This window comes from Lycorma delicatula, chromosome 4 (genome assembly GCF_047948215.1).
Source record: "Lycorma delicatula isolate Av1 chromosome 4, ASM4794821v1, whole genome shotgun sequence".
Lineage (NCBI taxonomy): Eukaryota > Metazoa > Arthropoda > Insecta > Hemiptera > Fulgoridae > Lycorma > Lycorma delicatula.
The window spans coordinates 122371052-122397712 of record NC_134458.1 but is presented as its reverse complement, the minus strand read 5'-3'; the positions used below and the strand labels follow the sequence as shown (position 1 = coordinate 122397712).

At 30.3% G+C, this 26661-nt stretch overlaps 1 protein-coding gene across 6 annotated transcripts in view; it reads right to left on the bottom strand.

Moving 5' to 3' along the window:
• The window catches only part of LOC142323838 (double-stranded RNA-specific editase 1-like), a 38128-nt gene that overhangs the window by 5300 nt on the left and 6167 nt on the right, over window positions 1-26661 (bottom strand). For all 6 annotated transcript variants that reach the window (XM_075364112.1, XM_075364117.1, XM_075364113.1 and 3 more), the window contains exons 3-5: window positions 17417-17750; window positions 15228-15397; window positions 7780-7903 (exon numbers count right to left, since the gene is read on the bottom strand). In XM_075364112.1, the coding sequence (XP_075220227.1) occupies window positions 7780-7903; window positions 15228-15397; window positions 17417-17750 (628 nt within the window). The remainder of the gene's footprint in view (window positions 1-7779; window positions 7904-15227; window positions 15398-17416; window positions 17751-26661) is intronic.

Genomic DNA, 26661 nt, shown 5'->3' with positions numbered 1-26661 from the left:
TAACAAACTTTATTAATTATGCATCATAAAAACATTTTTTACTACTTTCTACATGATTGCCTTCAACTCAACATATTTTTTTAGTTTTATTAGTTTCTTTATTCCCCATTCAAGCCAATGACTTAAGCCACATATTAATGCCATTTTACAATTTGCCATCATTGGCAAACCTTTTTGTGATGCAAGGCACCTGTTTAAGATAAAGAAAAAGAAAATTCACTGGGATCTAAACATCAAGGCTACAGAGTGGATGATTGGAGATTATATAAAATTTTGTCAAAATTGCCTCGCTGTCTGATCTGCCATGTGAGGCCAGTATTGTCATGCAAAAACAAAATCATGAAAGATAGATGAATGCTACCCGTCGCACTGACTGCTGCTTTCATCCTGAAATTTAAATAAAATCCTCCCCAATTGGGGAGGTGCGCCATCGTGCCGCAAGTATACTTTTATCTCAAAGCCAGGACATCTTCAAGCAGCTGTGGTAATTCTTGAAGAAAGTGCAAGCAGACCTCAACATTTAAGCGACCAGGTAATATGAATGGTCAAAACAGCTCTAACATTCATTGAAACTAAATTGGTGTTGAAAATTGCCTTCCACCATTTCATAAAGATTTACTTCTGCCCATATATGCTCATTGTATAAGTTGTTGATACCATCTTGAGTGAAATTTCCCTGTCTGTGAAAAATAATGCTTATAGTGTTGTTGATTTGTATTCTGTTCTATAAATAGCAGAACTCCAAGCAAGCGGATCGTCTCCAGGGTGTAGATGTTGAACCTACAGTTTTGTTTTTAAGTACTGTCCAGACCGTCGAATGCAAACCCCTGATTTGCTTAGAAAGACGTCTGTACCGCACTGAACTGCATCAATAATATGAATTTCATCAATAACAGCATCGTGTTGGGCAAATCATTCATAACAGGTACAAAATACTTAATAAGTGAACCTGTTTCCAGAAGACTGCAAAATGTTGCGCTGATTGTCTTGGGGTCTGGAATTCTGCAGCTACAGCATTACCATTACACACACCCAAAATGAATATCATAATCAGTGTATTAACGTTGTAAATAAGTATGGAATTACTTCAATGGCAAACCAACCACGTGCACAGAAAACATTTGCTAACAACAGCATAATTCAGAGTACCCGATATACTTATGTATCTTACAGAATGATTTTAAACACTAATACTGCATTGCACATTGTTGATCAGCTGTTATTTTATTGCCAACTTTGAAATAATTTTTAAAGCAATTTAGTGTACTTCTGTCATTAATAAAAAAATTATATAAGTAATTTTTATTTTATAATTTTTGTTTAATTTAGTTTTCTTGTAGCAAAATAACCTATTGTTAAAAACTGCTGTTAAAAAATAAAAAAATAAAACTAAATTATACAAAAAATAGTAAAATAAAAATAAATAAATAAATAAAAATTACTTATATAATTTTTTTATTAATGCTACAAATTTTCACATTACCAAAAAAGAATTTGGTTTTTATTTACATTATACAAGTACTTTTCTGATAAATGTCATGTACTGTAACAAATTAAATTTCAAATTTGTTTAACTTTTCTTTGTTTTATTCAACTTATTTTACGCTATCTTGTACAGAATTAAATTCTCAACAAGTTTTGTTTTAAAGCTTTTTTATGTGTTTATTAACCATTTAACACAGTTATTTGTACACCAAAAATAAAAAAACAGGAGTGTTTACCCTAAATTATTGATTTTCACCACAGATTTCTCAAAAACGACCACAGATACAGTTCTGGAACCTATTTTATTTTATTTTCAGGTCAAAAACAATTCGAAATCCTATTTCTGTTCCTTAATTAATGACCTAAAAATTTCAGCGCAACCTCATTTCACCAGTACTGAAATCCAAGAGAAATCTTTCACTAGCCATAACTCGCAAACAAATTTTTAGTTTATATAAACCTTTTCCATTATTTTCACGAGTAGAATAGGTTATGAAAAAGTTCTGGGAGAACTTTGTGATACACCTATATATAGTAAGCATGCTAATTAATCAGAGCACAGGGAATTTTTTTTTATTTTTATATTGTGGCTATAATGTTTGATTACATCCATTCTTTAAGTTGTATGTGTAATGTGAGGTCGTTTAACAATTTTCATATTACAATGTTTTATGAACGTTTATTTAATTTTTTGTTACAAAATCATTTTTTTTTTTGTTCTGTGTATCATGAATATATAATAATGGACAAACTCCAAAAAAATGTTTGAAAATTGTTTTTCTTTTTAAGCATATGACAATGACAAATAGCTTCTGAATGTGATGTTTGACTAGTGATAATGAATGATGCTATTTTAAAACAAAAAACTATTTGCTTTTCATCTCAAAGGAAAGGAAAATGTGGCCATAAAAGAAAAATTACACAGGTTCGGGTGAAATAACACTTGATCCAAAATTGGTCCACCGCATCACGAAGTAGCTAGCAACCAATGGGAACAGATTCACATGTGACAACTGCTAAATGTAGACTTCTTCCAGCTGGATGGAAAGCTTTGTCAGCCAGCAAAAAATAAGCTTTTACACCAGCTGTGTCAACAAAAAAAAGAAAGACACTTGTGGGCCAAAATACATAATTGGACCACAGAAAACTGGAAAAATATTATGTTTTTCCAGTTTTATGTTTTTTTTTAATGTTTTATTTGAATATAAAAATATGACTGAATCATATTTTTATATTCAGAGGCAAAGGGTTCCATATGCTAGAAAAGCATGTAACCATTCTAAATTTTGTTAGTTACGAACGATATATATATATATATATATATATATGTCAAAGAAAAAAGTTTCAATATTTTCAAAAGTAGTTTATATTCACTTGGCTTAGCTGATATTAAAAACAGAAAATAGGCAATAGTATTATATGATTTTAATAGTTAAATAAACGTAATTAGTTTGATAAGAAATTGCATTATATAACTTTGTTTTTTGATGTATTACATGGTCTGGATAGCCAGACAGTGATGTTATCGTGGACTGGTGAGTGCATATACTTTCTCAGAAAAAAGTGTGTATGTGCATAAAATACGAACGAGCATCTGGCGGGGGAAGCCACTGACATTCTTTGTTTCAGGGCTAGTGTGAATTTACCAGTCATGGAGTGGAGACGTGTTTTGAGTTGGATCGCACGGAAGTGATGATGTGTTCTTTGTTCGATGAGACAGGACAGTGAGACTGTGTAAATAGGTGTATTCGATGCGAGGTCATCATTATTTTTATATGTGCAGGAAAATATCCTTATGTATATGAAGAGAAAAATTAATAAATATGATTCCATATAACTCTTATATAAATAATATGTTTAACTAATGTTAAGAAAAAATTATCTTCTTGTATTGTTAACGTTAATTACATTTTATATATTTTTTAAATATGACAGACGAGTAGTGTGGAAACGTGTTTTCTATGATTCCATATATATGATTCAAAATAATTTTGATATGCTTAATATGTTCAATTTATGTTAAAAAATTATTTTTCATATTGTTAATGTTAATAATTTTTTTTAATTTTAATAATATACATGTGATCAGATTACATAGCCCTAGTACATTTTTTCGTTGTTCCCCCCTTAATTTGAATTGTTTTGTGATTGAGCTTTTATTTTATATTGATTCTACCATGAGCTTTTCAAATTAAATTTTCTTTTTTTTTAATTTGGAAGTAAGCTCACAAGCATCAGATGAAAATAAATCATTGGTTCACATCTAACAATCAGTTAAACAACTCCAGTGCTTCTGTGAACAGGCAACTCCCTAGACTTAAAAACAATTGAAAATGTTAGGGCAATAGTAAAAAAAACTCTCAAAAATGAATTGTAACATAAAAATTGAACTCCTTTAAACAATAAAACTGGTATGGTTTTATGTTGAAGTCAAAAAATGTGTAGTACACTTGTTGAATAGATGCCAACTTGTGTATGTGAAGTATTATTTACAAATTGTACAGGTATGACCTTTTTTCTCAATAATGTTAATTTTTACTAAATGATATCTCTGATTAATTTACATATTACTGTTAATTTATATTTATATCACTACACACCTTCATAAATACATCTTAAATAATTTTAATTTTAAACTACCTAATTTTTATAACTGTTAATATAACAGTTAAAACGATCACAACTTTTAGCCTGTGTGATTACTGTATGTTAGCATGTAGATGCTACTAGTACGAAAGAAAAAAGCAGAATTTTCATAACAGATCTTTTTAAGCAAAACATTCTTTAAAATATTTTACATATATAATAAATATTAGTTCTAACTACTTGAATTCAGATGATCACCGAAGTTATATAAATACATATCACACTGATAATTCAAGGATCACAAACACAATTTTTACCAGTCATATTGCAATTCCATAAAAATTTTTAAATGTGAAATTATGTTTGCAGTATTGCAAACATAGGTGCCATCAATAACATTAGTTTTCATAATTTTGCTAATAGCTAAGAAGTTTGGAATGTTGTGTTTACATTTAACCCTCACAATGAGTTCTCTTATAGTACAGTCCATTTCTAGTTTTTGCTATCAGTAATAAATAATTAAATTTTCATCTATATTTCTCATCAAATTCAATTTTTCTTAGGATTTTACTTTCTCAGTTTATATTAGTATTATTCTTATTGGATGGATTTTTCAAGTATTAATTTTCATTGTATGAATTTTGTAGATATTATACCCATACATAGACACGTATGTTTGATAACTTTATCAACTGTAAAATTAAAATTTTTTAATTGGATAAGCATTTTATAACCCATGTTTTTAAGAAACCCTACTAGAGATTTGTAACTAAAAATAAAAAGCTGTTATCTACATTTAAAAATATATCATTTATATTTCACAAAAGTATTTTTTAAACACGTTGCACATATATGTATTACTTGCAGTACAAATACCACAGAAAATTTAAATCAGATTTAATAAACCATCTAATAAATCTCTCCTCACTGTAATATATAGTAATCAATACATACAAATTAATCTAAATGTAATACTCAAGTTTATAAGATTACAACAGACACAATTTTACTGAGATAAGAAAAGAGAATTTCTGTTAATTTAAAATAAAAGACATTAAAATGCACTGACTGGAAAAATATATCCTTTTTATCAATAATGTTTTTTAAGCTCTTTAAGTGAAGTACTACAAAATTCTTGGATTAATCTCAAAAGTTATTTTTTTTTTACATAATCTGTAATAGTTTAACTCAAATATAAAAATACAGCAAAACTTTGAAATATCAGACACAGGTCAGAAACAACAATCTGTCCATTATATAGAAGCATCTGCTATTCAGAAAAATGCAAATACAGGGTCATATTGAATACAACAACAGTATTGCGTGTTTATTTCATGTAAATTAAAATTAAAAAAAAAAAAAAATTAGCTGCCAATTATAACGACTGAAAAAATCAAGTTTTTTTATATGGTTTTTCTGAAAATAAAACACTGCCCCTCTATGTTCAAATCTTAATAAAAAAAATAATAATACTAAACTATAATCAACCAATAAAATAAGAGAATAAAATTACTGTACTACACTAAAATTGAGTAAAAAAGAATGTATGCTTCAAAAATATTAATCAAAGAAGCTAGAGTATGCAAGAATATTAATCAACACACATGTACAAAAAAATAATATAAAAATCAAAATAAAAAATCAAATACAGATAAGTACAGTTTATTTATATGGAGATGGTTTAAAATCACCAAGTCCTGGTACATATTTTTTTTCAATAAGCAACTGCACACGTGGTAATTATCACCAGGAGTTATTACAATATCACCTTCTGGTAATCATTTTGTAAGAAATATAAAATATACAGTTTTGGAAGTAATTAAGTCTGAGGCAACAAAATCACTGATGTCAGTCGATACGTCCTATATTGAACACGTTGTCAATATTTGGATACTCTTTGTAGTTTCCAATCGGTTTAATAAGTTCTTGTAATTCACTCTGTTCCAGAGTTTTCATTTGGTTCAGTTAAGATTTTCAATATCAGAATTGAAATTAGTTTGTGGAGGTTTAATACCAGCTTTTAATAAACAATTTCTCACTGTCGTAGTAGTAATGTGCTTTACTGTCATACAAATCCATAAAACTGCATCCGCACACTAATGCTTTTAGAAAACTCAACATCCATATTGTTGACAATAAGCACCATAGCGCCCTTTTTCTGTACTGAATTTCAAAGTTGTGAATGATCTGACCAAGTGGTTGACATACTGCAGCAGTATTTGGGAGTATAGATTTTACATTTTCTAAGCTAGCTTTAGGGTGGAATTTGCACTGCCCAAGAATAGTATGACTTTCCTAGTTTTTCTTCCTATTCTATGATCAAAACTTAATCAGTTCATCATTATGTCCCTACTCATCCAAGATTTTTTATTTGAATACCATTCAATTTCTTATGAATTTATGTTTACACCCTTAAAACACTGCGGCTTTACAACTTTGTTTTTTAATGTTTTTTTCAAATTCACCTAACGTATTCACAGCCAATATTAGCATATTCAGTCCTTGTTTTGATTTCTTTTCCTCTATTCATTTTTCCTCTGTCAATGCATTGTTTTACAGAGCAAAGCCCAGAAAAAAGACCAGTCTCATCACAATTAAAAATGTTTGTTTCAATGTAACTCATACATATTTCATTTAACTTTTCCTTCCACTCAGACACCAAATTCTCATCTACAGCCCTCCAGAAATTTAACCACAAACATTTTTAAATGAAACATTATGTAATTCAGAATTTAGCTAACCTACCTCCCCAATGATTTAAACTTTTTGTAGCAGGAGTTGTTAAGCAATTTCTAGAGTTTTCTCATATATCAAAGTTCCAGAGACCGTAATGTTATTAGCACAAGCCCTGCAAAACCACAATCAGTCAAACTGTCAATCACTATGCCTGGTATTTTAGGAAATGCAAGTTTGCTTGACTCATTGTCATTTTCAGTCCCATGACCTCAGATATCAAGTTTGCTTTTTAAGATATTGCTAATGTGAGTTTTCCTGACAACAAAATGTTTTGTCATATCACGCAAACTGAGTTTTTCGTTATTGTAGATGTTGCTTTTTTCTTTTAATGTCAAGCATTTATGCTTTTGAGACATCTTAAGTTGTGGTGACGATGGTTTTACTGATTTTTATAAAATACACAAAATTGAATGTACAGTAAACATATATATATATATATATATAAATTTATTACAATAAAAAATATAGTACTATATAGTAATAAAAATATTCAGTGTACAGTGTACAGTATACACTTGCACGTAACTGATGACAAATCATGCTGGATGTTGATTGATTGAAATCATAACATCAGCATCAAGGCAGGAAGTGATGAAATTAACAACAGATAAAGAAATTAAGTCGCACTGAGAATAAAGTGAGAAAATAACAATTCTTTTCCTATATCCATTTATCAGAACTGACTGAACAATTTTTATAGGTAAATTCATTGTCTGTGTCCATTATTAAGAAGTATTTTATTCAATAATAACAATATAAAACTGCTGGGGAATCTGAAAGTGCCCAGAATTAAAAATTCTGTTACTGAGAAGTGTCCATTAAGGGAAGTTTCTGTAAAACTAAATACACATTTAATTCTTCTCATTACTTATTGAATAAAATTAATGATTTATTTCAAAGTAATCTGATGGCTTAGTATAAATAAATGTAAAAAAAAAAGTTCATAAAAATAAAATTATAAAATGCACATACCAGATGCTTCTTGAACAGCTCGGCCCATTTTCTCTAAAAGAAGTGACTTTAATGCATTTTCACATGCAATCTGCTTAGCACCAATTTTTGTAATTGCTTGGCCATTGAATGATTTACCATCAATCTAAAAGCAATAATAAAGTATACCCACAAATTTAGTAAAATGAAACAAATCACTAAAAAAAAAACTTCAGCATTGTAGTATATATTTTTTCTTAAAATTTAATTAGACAAAGCAGATTGTAACAAATTGGGTATTACAAATTTATATATGGTATCCGTAAATATTATAAAAAAGAACTGAAATTTTATAAAATTATATAATTTTAAGCTCTAAGCCTATTACTCACACCAGCTTATACTTTACAATCTATTTCTTACAAATATAATATGGGAATGGCATAACATAGGATTCACTGCCAGACTTTCAAGTTTATTTTATTATTGTTTAAGGTCCAACAATTTCTATTACTAATTAAAATAAAATCTGTAAAAAGTTTTCTTCATAGAATTACCTTTTATTACTTTTGTATATAATAATTGTTTATAATATACTTCCAACAAATGAGGTTACTTCAGTAGATAACTTATCTAGCATTGAGAAGAGTTATAAATCACAATATACTTACAGCAGTTTTATTCAAGTTATAATATATATAAATTTCCACAACAAAAGCATAGATTTTAAGGTTACAGTAATAATAAAAATTATATATTTTATTTATAATGAATATTAGATATTATACACAAACACATAATCAGTGTCATGGTCACTAACACAGAGAAGTGGTGTGCAGTCCCCAAGATGATAGGGAGCATCATTGCAGGGAAGGAGGCTGGGTAATAAGATGAGAAACGGCCTGTAGGGGTAGGGGCATCCATATGCATTAGACTCAGACACAAATGTACATGTTTCGTCAATACCTGTGGACTCTGCTGAGTTCTTGGCTGCTCCTTTCTCACAGGCAATCCTGCAATTCCCACCAGATACTGTTGTTCTTATGGCAGGTCTGGTCATTGCATGTCATACAGAGGGAGAAATTTTAGTCAGTGAGAGCACAACACCATCATCTGTGCAGGCGAATGGTGTCTGTTGGAGAATTCCTCTCCTCAGACACATAAAAAAATTGTGATTATAAGTTTAATATAGTGTATAAAACGGAAAAGCTTTAATTAGCACTAACACAATTTTAAAAAAATTATCTATGTTAAGATTAAGAACAGATATTTTGGATCACAACTATATTAGATAGAGAAAAGTGGTGTTCTGCAAATTAATTTAAACTAATCTTTTTAGCAGGAATAAAAATATCAAAATCCTTCAATATTTGTGTCATTTTGTGATGTATAGTGTTCATCAACTTTGTAGAAAATTGACAATACTTTTTTTACAATAATTAATGTGTTAGCATTAGTAAAAACAGATGAAAGCACTAACACATTAATTACTATTCTAGTGGTACAAGCTCATGTTCAATTACTAGCAGATTACACTACAAGTACTATTATTACTTTTTGATGGATGAGATATATTAAGTATAAAAATATTAAAGCAGTATAGCTACTTTTCTAACAAGATACCAAACCCTCATTTTTTCAGATTTAAGCAGGAAAATCTTTTCAAAACATATAATGAATAAACCATCAAACAATAACGTACAAAAATCACAAGCTGTTTTCTCCAACCAATTTTTGAGCTACTGCCATGTCTGTCTGGGTGTGCATATGTATAGGCAAATGCAATTACTGCTACTGGCTTGCCAGGCCTGACGTAACAGCAGATGTGCAATGTAAGTGTAGAACTACAGTTAAACATATAGCTTGGAACAGACTCAGGTCAACCACTCCTGAAGACATGCAATTAATTGAAACCACCAAAGAACACCAATATCAACAGTCTCGTAATCAAATCCATACAAAAGCAACTGACTTTACCAGGAATTGAACCTTAGAACTCTCGACTTCAAAAATCAGCTAAAAAGTATTGTGATATATTATTAAGTTTCAATAAAGTGTAATAAGAAAAAGAACACAAATTTCACTAAAAAAAGTAAGTACTACAAAATTAAAAAGTATGTAAGTACTTTATATATATATATGTGTATGTATGTATGTATGTAAGTGTGTGTGTGTGTGTATTCGCAAACACACAACCAATTAAACAGTTAAATAGTGTCCTCCCTCTCTGCCTCAAGAGTAAAACAATATGGAATTATAATTGTGTCAATTAAAATTATGTTTAGATTAATTTAATTTTTTTTTAAATTGCTCCCAAAATTGCTTAAAACATGATTAAAAAACTTTCACTTTTCAGTAAAATTACATCGCAAAAAATTAAAAGCTTCGCTACAAATTTAATTTAATTTTGAATACACTATGAAAAAAATATATCAACAGTAAACAATAAAAATTGTATTTCAATAAAAAGAAATATGAACAATTATATAAAAAATTATCTTAACTTAGTATTTGTACCAAAATCAATCATACAAAAACTACACAAATAATAAAAAAGCTTGGCTAACAATTTTATTTACTTCTGAACACATTTACGAAAAATTAAAATATCAATAGTACACACAATACAAATTGTATTTTCAAAAAAAATATGACAATTATATAAAACATTATGCTGAATTTATTATTTGCACCAAAATCAATCACTAACTGTTTAACAACGTAAATGCACATATCTACTTAGCCAATCACTGTATTTAGTATTTGCACCAAAATCAATTACACAAAAATTATGCTAAATACAGTGTTTGCACCAAAATCTCAACTACTAACTGATTAACAGCCTAAATGTAGATTTCTACTTGGCCAATTGCATTCTTAAGTGTTAACCATTCATAAAGTCAATGTTTTACAATTTTAAAACAAAATAACACAACTTTTGGTAAGTATAACACAAATGGCATTTATAAAATTAAATCTGATTAATGCGAGTACAGTTTTATTTGCAAAGACAAATAGATCATTTGAAACATGGTTTAACGAATACATGAGAGCATTTGAATACAAAAGTAATAATTGATCAAATGTAGCAAATCACTAATTAAAAAACATACAAATGGAACAATGCATGATATAAAATTAAAATTAATTTTAATAAGAAACATTTAGAAAATTTTAGCTATAAATGTAAATTGAAGAGGAATAATTTAAGCCACCAATAATACAACCAGACCAAATAGGAGAGTACTTAAAATTACTCTTATCTGAACCAGGCTGTTAATATAGTGGTTTTAAATAATAAAAAATTAAATGTTAAGTATTACTACCATACCTTTGTACTTTCATAAGTACTAATGCAGCATTAACTGAGGTTAAGATATTTCTTACGGCGTTTGATTTTTTATTAAATAATTGAATTATAGTGTAACAGAAATTAAAATAATGCTTCTCCGTTTCACCGATTAAACTTTTATTAATAATCATTTTTAAATGAAGCAATTTATTATTAATTGATTTAACTTAAATTTACCACTATGAAGGTAAGCACACCATACCTTAGGGTAGTATAATTGTGTGTAAATCAGTAAAATACTTATCCCAACTGTTCAATATAGTAACACCAAGCAATATTAACATTAATTTAGAAAAATTATCCCCAAAACACTAAAATCATTAAACTATAAAAAAAGTAATTATTAAAATTTAAGATAATCCTTGAAATAACCGTAGAGAAATTAAGATACTCCAGTTGAGTCTTTTTTATAATCTTTTGTCTACAGCTAAATGAAACAAGTACAATTACGTAGAGAAAGTTAAAACTATGAGAAATTACAAATGCCACAAACCTCAGAACAAAAATTACCTATCAAGAATTGTGTTGGCTGCCATAATGTACAAAGAAAATCATTCTTAGGTAGGATCCACAAGTGCAAAATATAAATTGATTGCAATTACACAGTTGCTTAATAAAATAATGAGTAAACAGGATATAGTTATTTTTCACTATCTCCTGCAGGCCACAAATGCCTTGTATTAAAAATGCCAGAAAAAATAAAATGAAAACTTTAACGAGAATAAGGAAACACCACAGATTCAAGTGATCTGTGAGCAATGTTAATCCGAGAATCACCACAAAACTCTCACTACTTCAAACTACTAGATTCATAGTAGATGATAAGGGTCAACCCATTTGAAGTGTTCCAAAAAAACATACGCGGGTTGCTTGACAATTAAAAAAAAATTGGAACTTACCCACTTGTTTCCTACACATTTCAGGACTTATTTTTTCTTTTTAATTTTTTATTTCAGCTGTTTACCTGTGGTGGCCATTTATGTTGCGGTGCACACACATTTTTGTGATTGTAAGGATTTACAGAAAAAATCATAACTAAAAATTTATTGGTCCTGAAAGGATGAAACAAAAAGCAATTTACTCATATTTTCTCAAGGTAAAAGATTGGTGCAGTGGTTTTTATTTACCTACCTCTTCTTTCTAAGAGAAAATTACCAATAAACATGAAAAAGTGCAAAATTTACTTTTGGTTAATTTTTTTCAAGAGGCATGAATTATTTTTTTATAAAAAGGTACATGTTAGTAGTTTTACCATAAATAATAGTAATTGTGATATACTTTCCTCTAAATGTTTATGAATTTTTGAAAACTAATTTCTGTTTAAACATTTTAATTTTGGCTTCAAATAACTATGACAGGGCTGGTAATAAAAATCTCAAATTTTCACAACTTGCAGTGTTTTTGTAAATGTTTATGGAAAATGAAAAAGTTTATTGTTTATTGTACTAATAAAAAAAGTTATAACTTTTGACTTAATTTTGACTTTCCTCAATAAGAGCTCCAAGGGAGTTTCTTGTCTTCTTTGCACTTTACAATTTTTATATTTAACACCTATGTTTTCAAAGTTGACGTTTTCAATATTTTTAAAGTATTTTTCTTTAAAATGACTAATGGTAGGTCATAATTTAATAACTTAAACAATACCGCAACCTAATACAATTTTGATTCAAAAATAATTGTAATACTTGCCCAACTGAGATTTCAATCAGTAGCCTACATCTTTTTTCAAGAATTCATTTTTACTTTTATATTGGCTTATTTTTTTATAAACGCTATTGAAGAAAAAAATACGACTCGTCACTGAAGTAAATTCAAGTCAACTTTCTCAGGACTAAGCAGATCGGTACCCACACTTTGTCTTGTTGAGGCTTTTGAAAATATATATGTCGTGTCCTGCTGGATGAAAAGAATTAACCTGCACATCGTCATTTTTAAGGCTAATATCTACCCCAAGTCTCCTATCCATCACTCATCGTCATACACACAAGCAATAGTCTTTCTTTTTACTTAAGTGAAAGTGGTACAATACTTGACACAGGATGGTCTTCATAGTCCTTTGAGTGTGAAGTACACTAATATTTTACAATGCCTTCTGACACAGGAACATACTTGTGGGAGCTTCTAGTACCAACAACTCTTACAGCAGTCAAAATGGTTTTTTAGAGTTTCTGAAATCTTAGTTATCTCATCTGATTTAATTTAAAAAATACTTGTTTTTCAGCTTGTGATTATAAAATGAATAAATTTCATCAACGTTTAGTATCTGACTGTTTAATGGCATTTACCATCTTTTGCTTTGTTGTTCCTCCCACACCATCACAGGTGTTTTTTCCACAGGATGATCCAAACAAGTACCATTCGGCTTCAAGGTTGAAATGTTTTTTTGTGACTGCACAAATTGCAAAATTCCTTTTATTTTTATACTGACTTTTTTACGTATTTTTTTAAGTATTACCAGTAAAATAGATGAGTTTTTTAATGTTCTGATGTACTTCCTTGATACGGTTTCAAGTTTTTGAAAGCAATAAAATCTTGCTGTATCGTGCTTCAAGTGTCACTTAAAATACAGACACTTTTGTGTTGTAATACATCATTTTCCTTAAATAGAACAGAAAAGGGTGAACCGTGGCTTGGCTGTTAACCCAATGGAAGCTTTATATCTCATCTTGAACAAGAAATGAAAACTTTTCTGCAAAGTGTGCCAACACCAAACATTCTTCTTCACCTAATTCTAAATTTTTCTTCTTGAAAAACTGAGCTTGAGATTTTGACACAAAATTATCAGTTCAGCTTTTCCAATTTTTCCACTAATGATTCGAAAAAATGGTCTTTGATGTGAAGAACAGTTAACACTGTTGAACATGATTTTTGTTTCCTAACATGCGATACAAGATTTTTTATCTGTTTTTTTATGCTGAAAACAAATATGAATTCAGAATCTTTCCATCACCCACCATTCTGAAAAATGTTTAAATTTTAATTAAAGGATTTTTCTTTTTCAATGTGTAGTTAGCATTTTAAGCACCTATATTATATTTTGTTAGCATTACTAGACAAAGAAATCATATCATAGTCACATATTATGACATATCTAATACTGATGAATAAGCCTTCATGGACAAGATTAATCATGTCTGTGCAGGTTAAAACATTTAGCTGAAAACATAGCTGTGTTGTTTGTATTAAGCACTGGATTTAGGAATGAATTCATTTTGTTTAGTCTTTTTGCTGGCTTAAGTTGTAACAGTGATGTCATAATGCCTTGAAATTGTGTAAATGATGTGGATACCTTTTATTATATATATGGTGAATTTACCATAAAATCAAATAGAAAAAACATTACACCTTCAATTAGAAAAGCACATCATTTGTACTTTCAGTGTAAAATTGGTGATGAGGATAAGACGTGGGCTTCTCATATAATATGCACTGATTGCTCTGAATATTTAAGAGGATGGATGAAAGGTACGGATGGACGGAAGGCTTTCGGAAGAGATATATATATATATATATATATATATAGAGAGAGAGAGAGGAGAGAAGAGAGAGAGAGAGAGAGAGAGAGAGAGAGAGAGAGAGAGAGAGAGAAAGAGAGAGAGAGAGAGAGAGACCGTAACAAAAATGGCCGCGCCACAGGTAAAAGGTTAAATAAAAAAATTGTTTTAAGGCCCTGAGACATGTAGGAAACAAGTGGGTAAGTTTCAATTTTTTTTTAATTAGTCAAGTAACCACACCCTTCCTTGGATCACTTCAAATGGATTGCAAGAGCCTAAATACAGTAATTATTTTACATCCAATGAATTGAACTGGCCAGTAATATCTGTAGCAAGATTTACACAAGGTATTACTAATAAAATTTATATGATGAATACACTGAATAAAAACAGGCAACATAACTTACTACTTAGATAAGGTAGTAATTAAATGGTCCTTTGCACAGAAACATAAATAACTAGTTACACTGTTTTAGATCAATATTCATAAGAATAAAAGTTTAGGAAAAAATGTCATCTAAATATGTTTAATTCAGATAACAACAGATTTTTATGAATAAAATAAAATAAATAGGTTTCGCAGAATATCTTACTCTGATTTCATAAAAACAGAAACAATAATTATAATTGTGATATTTACTTACATCAACAGTAACCAAGTACACTATCTGATTAATAGCATTCATTTGTTCTTGGACAATAAATTTCATACCAGGATGCAATTCATTTAATATCATCAATGCATTTTTAGGTGTTAACATTTTCCTCAATTTTGCATTCTGTCGTCTCCTTTTAATACGTCTGCTTACTTTATCTGTTAAGAAGAAGGCAGAAATACAGTTTTTTATTTAATATATTTTTTTTATAAATTTATGAGAAAAGTTAATTTTTTTTGTCAATTTACAATCTATTTTATTGACTGTAAAAATCCTAAGAACTGAATTTTTTTTTCGGAAATTGATCTTTTCTGTTCTAGATTTATTCAAGAGATATATGAGATCTACCAATAGATTAAATTTCTGCATTACAAAATCCTGAAAAAATAATATAATTTTCAATATAAACTGTTTGATGTCAAAACTATTTTTTCTGGCAACAAAGCCTTCAGGATAACAGGACCATCCATTAATTTATAAAAGCAATACAGGGAATAAAGTTTTAAAAAAAGTGTTTCTTCACTTCATGAAATAGAAGAGTATAAAAGATCTTTAACTAAGCTGCAGAGCAGCGGCACCAGATAGCACAAAACATTTGCCACTACAGATAAAGACATGCTTCATAGGATTTGGCAAGAAATTGATTACAGATGGGATTCTGAAAAGTTTTAAAAGGTAGCCACATCGAAAATTTGTAAATAAACCTTGAGATAAACTGTATTCAGTGTAGTATCAAACATTTCTGTAAGTTATTTACTTTTTTCATTATTAAAGGTTACTGTTATATAACTAATTTAGAAATACTCTGTATTTAAGAAAAAATAAATAGCATTAGGACATAGGCAAGAAGCTCCTTTCCTTTTTGTGTAAAAACAAGTTATTTAGAAATACTCTGTATTTAAGAAAAAATAAATAGCATTAGGACATAGGCAAGAAGCTCCTTTCCTTTTTGTGTAAAAACAAGTTATATTAACTTTTACATTTACCTAAACAAGTTATATTAACCCTTTTCTTACATTTACCTAATTATCACTGTATAAAGAAAGAGTAAAATTTACATATTCATGAAATACCTAAATTTATAATTTTGTAACATTAGATTCTTGAAACATGTTTGTAATAATACAAATCCCATTGGTAACATCATATTCCTGATATGTGGTAGTAACAGTAATAGGATAGTTTTATTTGCTTCATTAGTAAACAGTCTTGGTGTCTTCTCATATTTTTTTATTAATAGCTCCAATACACTACATAATGAGAAATGCTTTAAAAATTGTACTCATTCCATGTATGTAATTGTAGCTCATAATGACTAGTAGTATATGGTAAAACATTTTTTTCTTATTTATTCATACTTGAATAATCGAAACACCTACATTAACTGCCTTTCTGAAAAATTGTATATAAAAAATGCGTTAAAATAGAAAATAAATATTGTCAGATATATCTAGAACAAAAACTATACAACTGATAGTTTGATAAACTGATTAATTAATTTTTAGCCTTCATATTTTGTAGTGTACAAGTTTTATCACATCCAGAATAAAAAGATTTTCTGCTGATATGTTCTGTGTGCACCTTAATACACAATCTCCCCTGTTTTTACAACTGAATTTACCTAATTTTGTATATACTCTTAATTCAGTATAATTAATATTTGACCTAGCTCCAGGATAAAAAATATCAGTCCTTATTTAAATTGATGTACTCCTAAATCAAATTTAGTATAGAGCTGAAAATACAGATGCATTAAAAAAATGTGAATATATATATATAGTAACTAATTCATGTGAAGAAACTGTACTATGATAAAGCTGAATATCTAAAAAGGAAGCGAGCAGCAGTTTCATTTATATTGTTGGGGGAAGAGGAGCTTATAAAAAAAGTTGAATGTTACACTGGTTTATACTACATGAATATTAGTCAGCTGCCTTACTATAGATGTACCATGATGTACAGAAAATGTTGATAAAGAGAAAAATCAAACAACTATAATGTAAGCACCTTTCATGTATTAAGTGAATCAAACTAAAGGATATATAGTTCAGCAATAAGAACAATTTTTTTTAAGAGAAAAGGATGGCAGAGACGCATAATATAAAAATAACATACACCCAGCAACCAAAATAATAGGTATCACATAATAAATATTTAATAAAATTTAAATAACTCACAAGCGGGTCCTTTATTCTTCCAAAATGGTTTCTTCCTGTTTTCACCATTTGTTTCAGGCTTATCTTCATTTATTGGAACAGAAGCACCATTACTTTGCGACATAAGTGATTCACCTTTAGATGGCACAGCTGGAGCTGGTGATGGAGTACTTTGATTCTGTTGCTGCTGCTGCTGCTGTAGAGGAGGTGGTGGTGATGCTTGAGTAGTATTACTAGCAGCTGTACCTGCATTTGCTGGTGGAAGTGGTGGTGGCGGCTGCTGCTGTTGCTGTGGCTGTGGCTGTGGCTGTGGCTGTGGCTGCGGCTGTTGTTGTTGCTGACTCTGCTGGGACTGCTGCAAGGGGGCAAAGGTCTATGCAAAACTGGTACGGGGAGCTGCCCAATGGCTCATAACATAACTTCAAACTATCGACAACCAACTATCAATCGAATATACAGCCTCTACTTCTTGCCTCATATAGAAAACATCAACCATAAACCATACTCAAAACAGCAAATGCTATTTTTATCTCGCATTATTTAAACATTCATTCATCTGATAAAATTCAATATATTACAAAAAAAAAAAAATTCAAAAGTAATAATAAAGAAAAATGTTCATTACATAAAAATTAACTTGCTAACAACCACAATGATATTATACAAAAACTAGAAACTTATACAACAGCTAGAGTTAGCATTGTTGAGAGGTTAAACAAGCAATTAGCCTGATAAATATTACAAAATAACTTTTTTACTTTCTTGCAACGTTACATTCTAATAGGATTTATCATTAATGGGAATAAGAAAATATGGAAAATGTAATATGAATGTACAGAGGAGCATTAACAATATAAAGAACTAATAAAATCAAAACTAAATTAACTATAAATATCATAAAACATTATTAAAACAAAAAATAATCGGATCTATAAAATTCACTTGCAAAGTGAAATAAGTTTAACAGAGGAAAGTATGAAAGGTTGATTTGTTTCTTTTTTTTTTTGAATAGTTTACTTCTAAATATAAATTCTGATGTAACCAACAAACCAAATCAACATAAAATTTATATATAATGACAAGCTATTATATGAAAATTGAAGTCAATCTACTATTAAACAGTATGGACTAGAGATCCAGTAGATTAAATCCAATTAGCAACTTATTTTAATCTTTACATTAAATCAATTGATTTATAACAATGCCCTATATTGTCAATAAATATATACAAGTTAAACATTAATGTTATTTTCAAAAATGTATTAGAGAAATAATTGAATATCTATAATAATTTAATAAAAAATAGCATATCCATATAAATATATATCAATGTGGTTGTTTATCTGAAAGGAAAATAAAATTAATAATAAACAAATGAATAAATAAAGAAAAAACACGAGTATGATTTCTGATCATTTCAATCAAGTTATAAATAACATATATCTTTATGTTTTCTTAAAGGCAAAAAACAGCAAGCTAACACGAAACAAATGTTTGGCTGTCAACGGCTGCAGGCAACGGCTGTCATAGCCAGCGTGCCTCTCACCCGAATCCTATGCATAGCCCTCACTGCCGGAGGAGGGACAAGACAAAGAACAACATTTTTTAAACAATTGCTTTTGCCTGCTATTTGATACAATACAGCTGTATTCTATCAATTCTGTAATTCTCAATTTAATTTTTCTAATTAATGATACTTTTCTCAGTTTATAAACAAATTTATTGCAACCAGACTTTTGACAAAATAAAAGGAATAGAAAGCCATAACTTTATCAAATTAAAATTACAAATTATGCAACACCTGTCAGTAATATTAATAACCAAATGTTTCTTACAAAAAAATGATAAATGTTTCTTTAAGAGGAAAATCAACCGAATAATAAATATCAAATAACCCATAGAAGATAATTTTTCTCTAACAGCCAACAAAAAAAATTTTAACAAAAATGCATTAATAACTAGCTATAAAACAGTTATTAACTTCATTTTTTTGTTTAATTCACCAACTGCAATATTTCATACAGAACAAAATTAATGAATTTTTTTTTTTATTAAAATAAAATGAATAAGAATAGTTTGTCTGAAATATGACTATGTGATAATTGAATTATGCAAAATGGCTATCAGATCAAAGAATTATTTTAGTTTCTATATTTAATGATATGGTAAAATTGTTCAAAGTGGCTGGAATTACAAATCAGGTAAATAATCAAAATTAGGCAATCCTTATCACAGCTTAGAAATGCAAGAGATCATTTTTAATTATGATTTTATCTTACTGACAATGTTATCAGTACATCTTACTGACATCTTACATATCTTACTGACATTCTTATCAGCAGTGTTGACATTTTTAGTTGATCTGCATTAGCAGAGCTTTGATTATCCAGAAATAATTGTCAATTAACTTAAGACCAGCATTTATTGAATACTTTTTTGTAGTTAACCCAGAATCAAGTTTAAGCTACTTCTTCCCCACACTACACCAAAAACCATTTTAAGACATCTATTTATAAAGAGAATTATATTGAATACCTATATACAGATTAGGGTCAACAATTACACCACGATAGCATACTCAAATGTACTAAAAGCATATAAAATTCATAGCCGATTCACATATCTTTCAAAAGATATATAGAAACCAGCCACTTACTTTTCTAATTTCCTCCACTTTTTTGAAAATAAAAGGGTCTAACAAACAAACTTTCCCAGGTTTTTATTGTGTACAAGGTAACATCAATTAAATAGGCCACATACTAAAGTACATCAGTAAAATATTAAATAGTTTTAAAAATGTCAATAGATGGCACTGCAGATAATAAGGTTAGCTATTACAAGGTTATCTGTATATGCGCACACGCACGCACAGATATACTTGCTAAGTCCAGTTTAAGAATGGCTGTACTTGAGGTAAATACATTAGAAATGCAGTACACGTTGGTGTAAATGTTTTGTGACAAACAGGACTTTCACTTTGCTTGCTAACCTTGACTAGCGTTAGCAAGTCAAGGTTAGCAAGCCATGTTATCTGCACGCCATGTACAATCGCTGTTTAAATCAATATTTTAATCAAACCACTGAAATAAGAAAATAAATAAATAAAATTATAAATATAATCTATAATTATTCAAATTATATTACTCATTTCCTTATTTCAATAAAGCATTTCAGTAGCGCCATCTAAGAACTAATGTTAGTTAAATGATTGTACATGGCAGGCAGATAACCGATAAGTACCGAAAATTTAATATGAGGTGAGAAGCAGTAATATTTCTTTACTGAAATAATCTTACTAGACAGTATTTTTAATTCACGAGATTATAGGACGTTTTTTTAAATAAAACAAGTATTTGAAAAATTTTAATAAGTAATCTTTTTAATTTTTAATTAAGGTAATTATATTTGTGGTGCCATTTTGGTATAAATAATCAGAATTTAATTTCTTTGATAACATTTTACTTGTCTTGCAGACAAGGCCTAATACTCTAAATTGGGGCTTATTGAGTTAGCTTTACTTGTCAGAAGATATTTTCAAAGAGAGAACTGGGCTACCACAAATACCAAAAAAATTAAAGATGAGCATACAACCATAGTTCTAGATATCTCAAGTATACACATTAAAGGCCGCAATTCTGGATTGGCTGATCAGAATTTAGTTTTAATTGTAACAATTTTCTCTTCTCATAGAGCTCTATAACAGGTTGAGTGCTACACTGTATTTTCATGTATTTGCCAACTCAACTTTTTTTGGGTTATAAATGGTACAAAAAACACAATACTTACATATACATAATACGTTACATATTTCTGATTGTTACTTTAAAATAAATTCAAATATTTAAAAAAAAAAACATTCAGCAAAAATGACCCAAAAGTTTCTTTTTTAATAATCAGTCTTGGATTTTTTCCCCAAGCGATAAATATGTCTCTCATAGCACTCAACCTGTTAAAATAATCAATGACCACTGGTCCAATTTGAGATTTTTGAGTTGCCTCCTCAGCAAACATCACTCAAAATCAAAAAGAGTAAATATACATTTACTGAAGTAGCCTCACAATACAAGGAAGAAAGCTGTAAACTGCATACAGTTATCTCAATTATAAAAAAAGTTAAGAGTAGAGTGCAAGTTATTGGTCGCTCTGCCAACATCCAGTCGATAATAGACTTCTACCCAGGTCTGCTGGATCATCACAGACCATACCTCTGGTAATAGCAGCGGCAATCTATTGTCTTAAATGTCCCCATAGGAAAAAATTTCTAGGGGTGTGAAATCTGGGCTTCTCAGAGGCCACAGCAAAGTGCCTATCCTACCAATCCAACAAATAAGGAATCTTTGAGCGCGTCGGAATCTTTAAGTGTGGGGTCGCACCATCTTGTTGAAATATTACGTTACTTTCTTGTTCAATTTGGTCAATTTGCGGGAAATGCAAAAATAAGTAAGTCCTGTGATAACAGGCTCATAAAAAAATGAACCAATCACACAATAGAACATCAAATCGCACATGTTTATTTTTGGGGAATCTTTGATATATATAATTTTACTGGATTGCTAAGATCCTCACATCCTACAATTCTGCCAGTTAACACAACCACAGACATGGAATATCACTTCATCCATAAACATAACATGATATTTCATAGTCATTGTCATTAAGAATTTTACTTGCGAATTCAACACGTTTAGGACAATCCGTAGGTTTAAGCAGAATTTTATAAGCATGAGAGTGCAAACGCTTGTGCAACACATTTTGAATAGTTGCCTTTGGAATTCCTAACTGTAAACTTCACCTAGAAATTGATCTTTTAGGGCTTCTTATAAAACTTGTATAAGAAGTCACATGTTTTGGGCCATGCTTTGGCCTGCAAGAAGCCCAGATTTTACATCCCCAGACATTTCTCTATGAGGATACATTAAAAACATTGCATAGAGTGAATAAAACAAGAATGTATAAATTTTAAAACAGATCATCACTGCTATTACCACAGTTACGCGCGCAATGATCCAACAGACCACAGCAGAAGTTGATTATCGGCTGGATTTTGCAACGCAACAAACTGAGCTATATTAAAAAAGATATAAAAAAACTTTTTGAATTGAATTTTAAAAAAAACTTGTTTGATAATCTCTAGTGGTTTCCGAGATATGAGTTTTTTTGCAACTTATTTTGATGATCCTGTATATATTTTTTTTTTTATTTACAACTTTTTGCATGTGGATCCTTTCTTTTTCTCTTTAGCCTCCGGTAATTACCGTTCAGGTATTACTTCAGAGGATGAATGAGGATGATATGTATGTGTGTAAATGAAGTGTAGTCTTATACAGTCTCAGTCTGACCATTCCTGAGATGTGTGGTTAACTGAAACCAAACTACCAAAGAACACCGGTTTCCATGATCTAGTATTCAAATCCGTAAAAAAGTAACTATCTTTACTAGGACTTGAACGCTAGAATTCTTGACTTCCAAATCAGCTGATTTGGGGAGAAGCGTTTACTACTAGACCAACCCACTAGGTTGACTGCATGTAGGTCAATCCATTTGAAGCATTCCAAAAAAACATAAGCTGGTTGCTTGACAAATTAAAAAAAAACTGAAACTTACCCACTTGTTTCATACACATTTCAGAGCCTTAAATTTTTTTTTAATTTTTTATTTAAGCAGTTTGCCTGTGGCAGCCATTTTTGTTACAGTGCACACACATATTTTTGTGATTGTAAGGATTTACAGAAAAAATCATAACTAAAAATTTATTAGTCCTGAAAGGATGAAACAATAAGCAATTTATTCATATTTTCTCAAGGTAAAAGATTGGTCCAGTGGTTTATTTACCTGTCTCTCTTCTTTCTATGAGAAAACTACCAATAAAGTTGAACATGAAAAACTGAGAAATTTCACTTATGGTAATTTTTTTCAAGAAGCAGGAATGGCATACACAGTTTGAATTGTTTTTTTTTTATATATAGGTACATGTTGGTAGTTTTACCATAAATAATAGTAATTGTGATATACTTTCCTCTAAATGTTTATGAATTTTTGAAAACTAATTTCAGTTTAAAAATTATAATTTTAGCTTCAAATAAATCTGATGGGATGGTGATAAAAATCTCAGATTTCCACAACTTGCAGTGTTTTTGTAGACATTTATGGGAAATGAAAAAGTTTCTAGTTTATTATACTAATAAAAAAGTTCTCAAAATTCATGAAAAACCTGTTAAAAGCGATACAAATTTTGACTTTCTCAATAAGAGCTCTAAGGGAGTTTCTAGTCTTCTTTGCACTTTACATTTTTTATATTTAATCCCTATGTTTTCAAAGTTGACGTTTTCAATATTTTTAAAGTATTTTTCTTTAAAATGACTAATGGTAGGTCATAATTTAATAACTTAAACAATGCCATAACCTAACACAATTTTGATTCAAAAATGCTTGTAAAATTTGCCCAAATTGAGATTTCAATGAATAGCCTACATCTTTTTTCAAGAATTCATTTTTACTTTTATATTGGCTTATTTTTATAAACACTATTGAAAAAAAAAATTAATTGTAGTAAATTTTTTTTTTTTTTTTTCATTGAAACAGCCTGTTCTTATAGCAGTGAAAGTTTATTATTTAGTGTGGTTAACAAACAGCTGTGATCTCTTCTGACAATTCTCTTGAAATTGTGCGACAACAACCAGTCACTGAAGTTAGTTCAAGTGATGTCAACTTTCTCAGGACTGCAGATCGATACCTGCACTTTGTCTTGTTGAGGCTTTTGAAATTATGTACATGGTCCGCTGGGTGGAAAAATGAACCTGCACATCGTCATTTTCGAGGCTAATATCTACCCCACGTCTCCTATCCATCACTCATCATCATACACACAAGCAATACTCTTTCTTACTTAAGTGAAAGTGGTACAATACTTGACACAGGATGGTCTTCATAGTCCTTGGAGTCTGAAGTACAGTAATATTTTACAATGCCTTCTGACACAGGAACATACTTGTGGTAGCTTCTAGTACCAACAACTCTTTCACAGCAGTCAAAATGGTTATTTAGAGTTTCTGAAATCTTAGCTATCTCATCTGATTTAATAAAAAAATACTTGATTTTCAGCTTGTGATTACAAAATGAATTAATTTCATCAACGTTTAGTATCTGACTGTTTAATGGCCTTTGTCACCTTTCGCTTTGTTGTTCCTCCACCATCACAGGTGTTTTTCCCATGGGATGATCTAAACAAGTGCCATTCAGCTTCAAGGTTGAAATCTTTTTTGTGACTGCACAAATTGCAAAATTCCTTTTATTTTTATACTGACGAAGTACTACCAGTAAAATAGATGAGTTTTTTAATGTTCTGATGTACTTCCTTGATATGGTTACAAGTTTTTGAAAGTAATAAAATCTTGCTGTATCGTACTTCAAGTGTCACTTAAAATACAGACACTTTTGTGTTGTAATACATCATTTTCCTTGAAATAGAACACAAAAGGGTGAACCGTGGCTTGGCTGTTAACCCAATGGAAGCTTTATATCTCATCTTGAACAAGAAATGAAAACTTTTCTGCAAAGTGTGCCAACACCAAACATTCTTCTTCACCTAATTCTAAATTTTTCTTCTTGAAAAACTGAGCTTGAGATTTTGACACAAAATTATCAGTTCAGCTTTTCCAATTTTTCCACTAATGATTCAAAAATCTATATTTGATCTGGAGACCAGTAATCATCTCTGCCTTATCAGCTGTTACCCACTGTTCACATCATACGCTTCGGAAAAGTTGAGCTGTCAAACACTACCTGCTTACCTGGACATTTGGTGCACACATTAATCATATAGCAGTATTTACCCACAAATAAAGATGTCTAAGTCCTTATAATCAACATTAAGTTTGATGACCATCAATCATGAGTTTGATGTTCTGGTGGTGGGGACAGACACAAACTGTATGAGTCCCAGATGCACCATCCAAGATACACCATTTTAGACTGACTTCGCAGAACTTTGATCTTCAAATTTTTTCCTCAGGGTTTTCACTTTTAAAGGAGATATACAATTCCATTAAGTTTATCAGAACAAGGCATTTTGCTTATGCACTTTGACAAAATCAACACAGGTGCTAACATTATCCTTTTTACCAGGATGCAGCCTATTATTGTCATCTTCATAAAATAACACAACGTTTTAATTGTGTCATTACTAATTCCTGTTTTATGTCTTTTACTTAACTAATATAATGCCTTGCACATTAATTAATTCTCTAGTAAGTACAACACTGAACTTTAATATTATTTTAGATCTGGTACAAGATTGGGAAGTAAACTGACAATTTTATCTTTATCTTCTTTAGAAGCAAGAACACATTTTTCTTTGCATTTTAAAATAAGATCATCTGATGACAATCTCTGACAACAGCCAGGACGGTGCTTTGCCGATGTTCATGGGTTGGAGCGTTACGTATTTTGACCTGAGTACTTTAGCTGAGGTCCTCAACTTTTGTGATATACATGATGCAAACACAGTAGAGGAAAAGGATCACTGCCTTGCAGGTTGTTTGGAAGAGGCCTGCAGAAATATAACAGACCAGGACATCCCCTTACTCCAGACATTGCCAGAAAACGTATGAAATGCCATAAGGCGGATGACTTGGGGGCATACCTGCACTCTCTTGAGATCTATATGCACAACACACTATAGGGAGTGCAGGAAGGAGGAGCTTGCTGGATTCATTCACGAGTCTAAAAGAAGGGCCTGGAAGCAACTCATTTTGGAAGTTGATCCAAAGGGGAGGCACCATGTAGAATCTTAGTTCAGAGGACTCTTAAGATCTAGGGTACCTGTAACCAGAGACCCAGATGAAGTGCAGCGTATCATAGAAGGGCTATTCCCCCTCACAGAGAAGAGTTATTGGTGGACAACAGGGATGAGACAGCACCTCTGCCTTCCCTTCCCTTCACCAATGAAGAGTTCATGACTGCGACATCGAGAATTCCAGTGGATAAGGCACCAGGACCAGACTGACTTCCGAATCGTGTGGTAAAAGTGGTGGCTCAAGCTGAGCAGGATGTCTACCTGGGGACATACAATATCTGCCTACAGTGGCTGGTACTGGTGCCTAAGCTAGGGAGGGATCTGGCACTTCCATCCTCATACCGGCCTCTGGCCATGATCGACTCGCTTGCCAAAATATTGGAGCGAATGATACAACAGCCCATATCGAGAGCTGCTGTTGAGGAGGTGGGCAGACTCTCTGCAAGGAAATTTGGCTTTTATAGGGATAGGT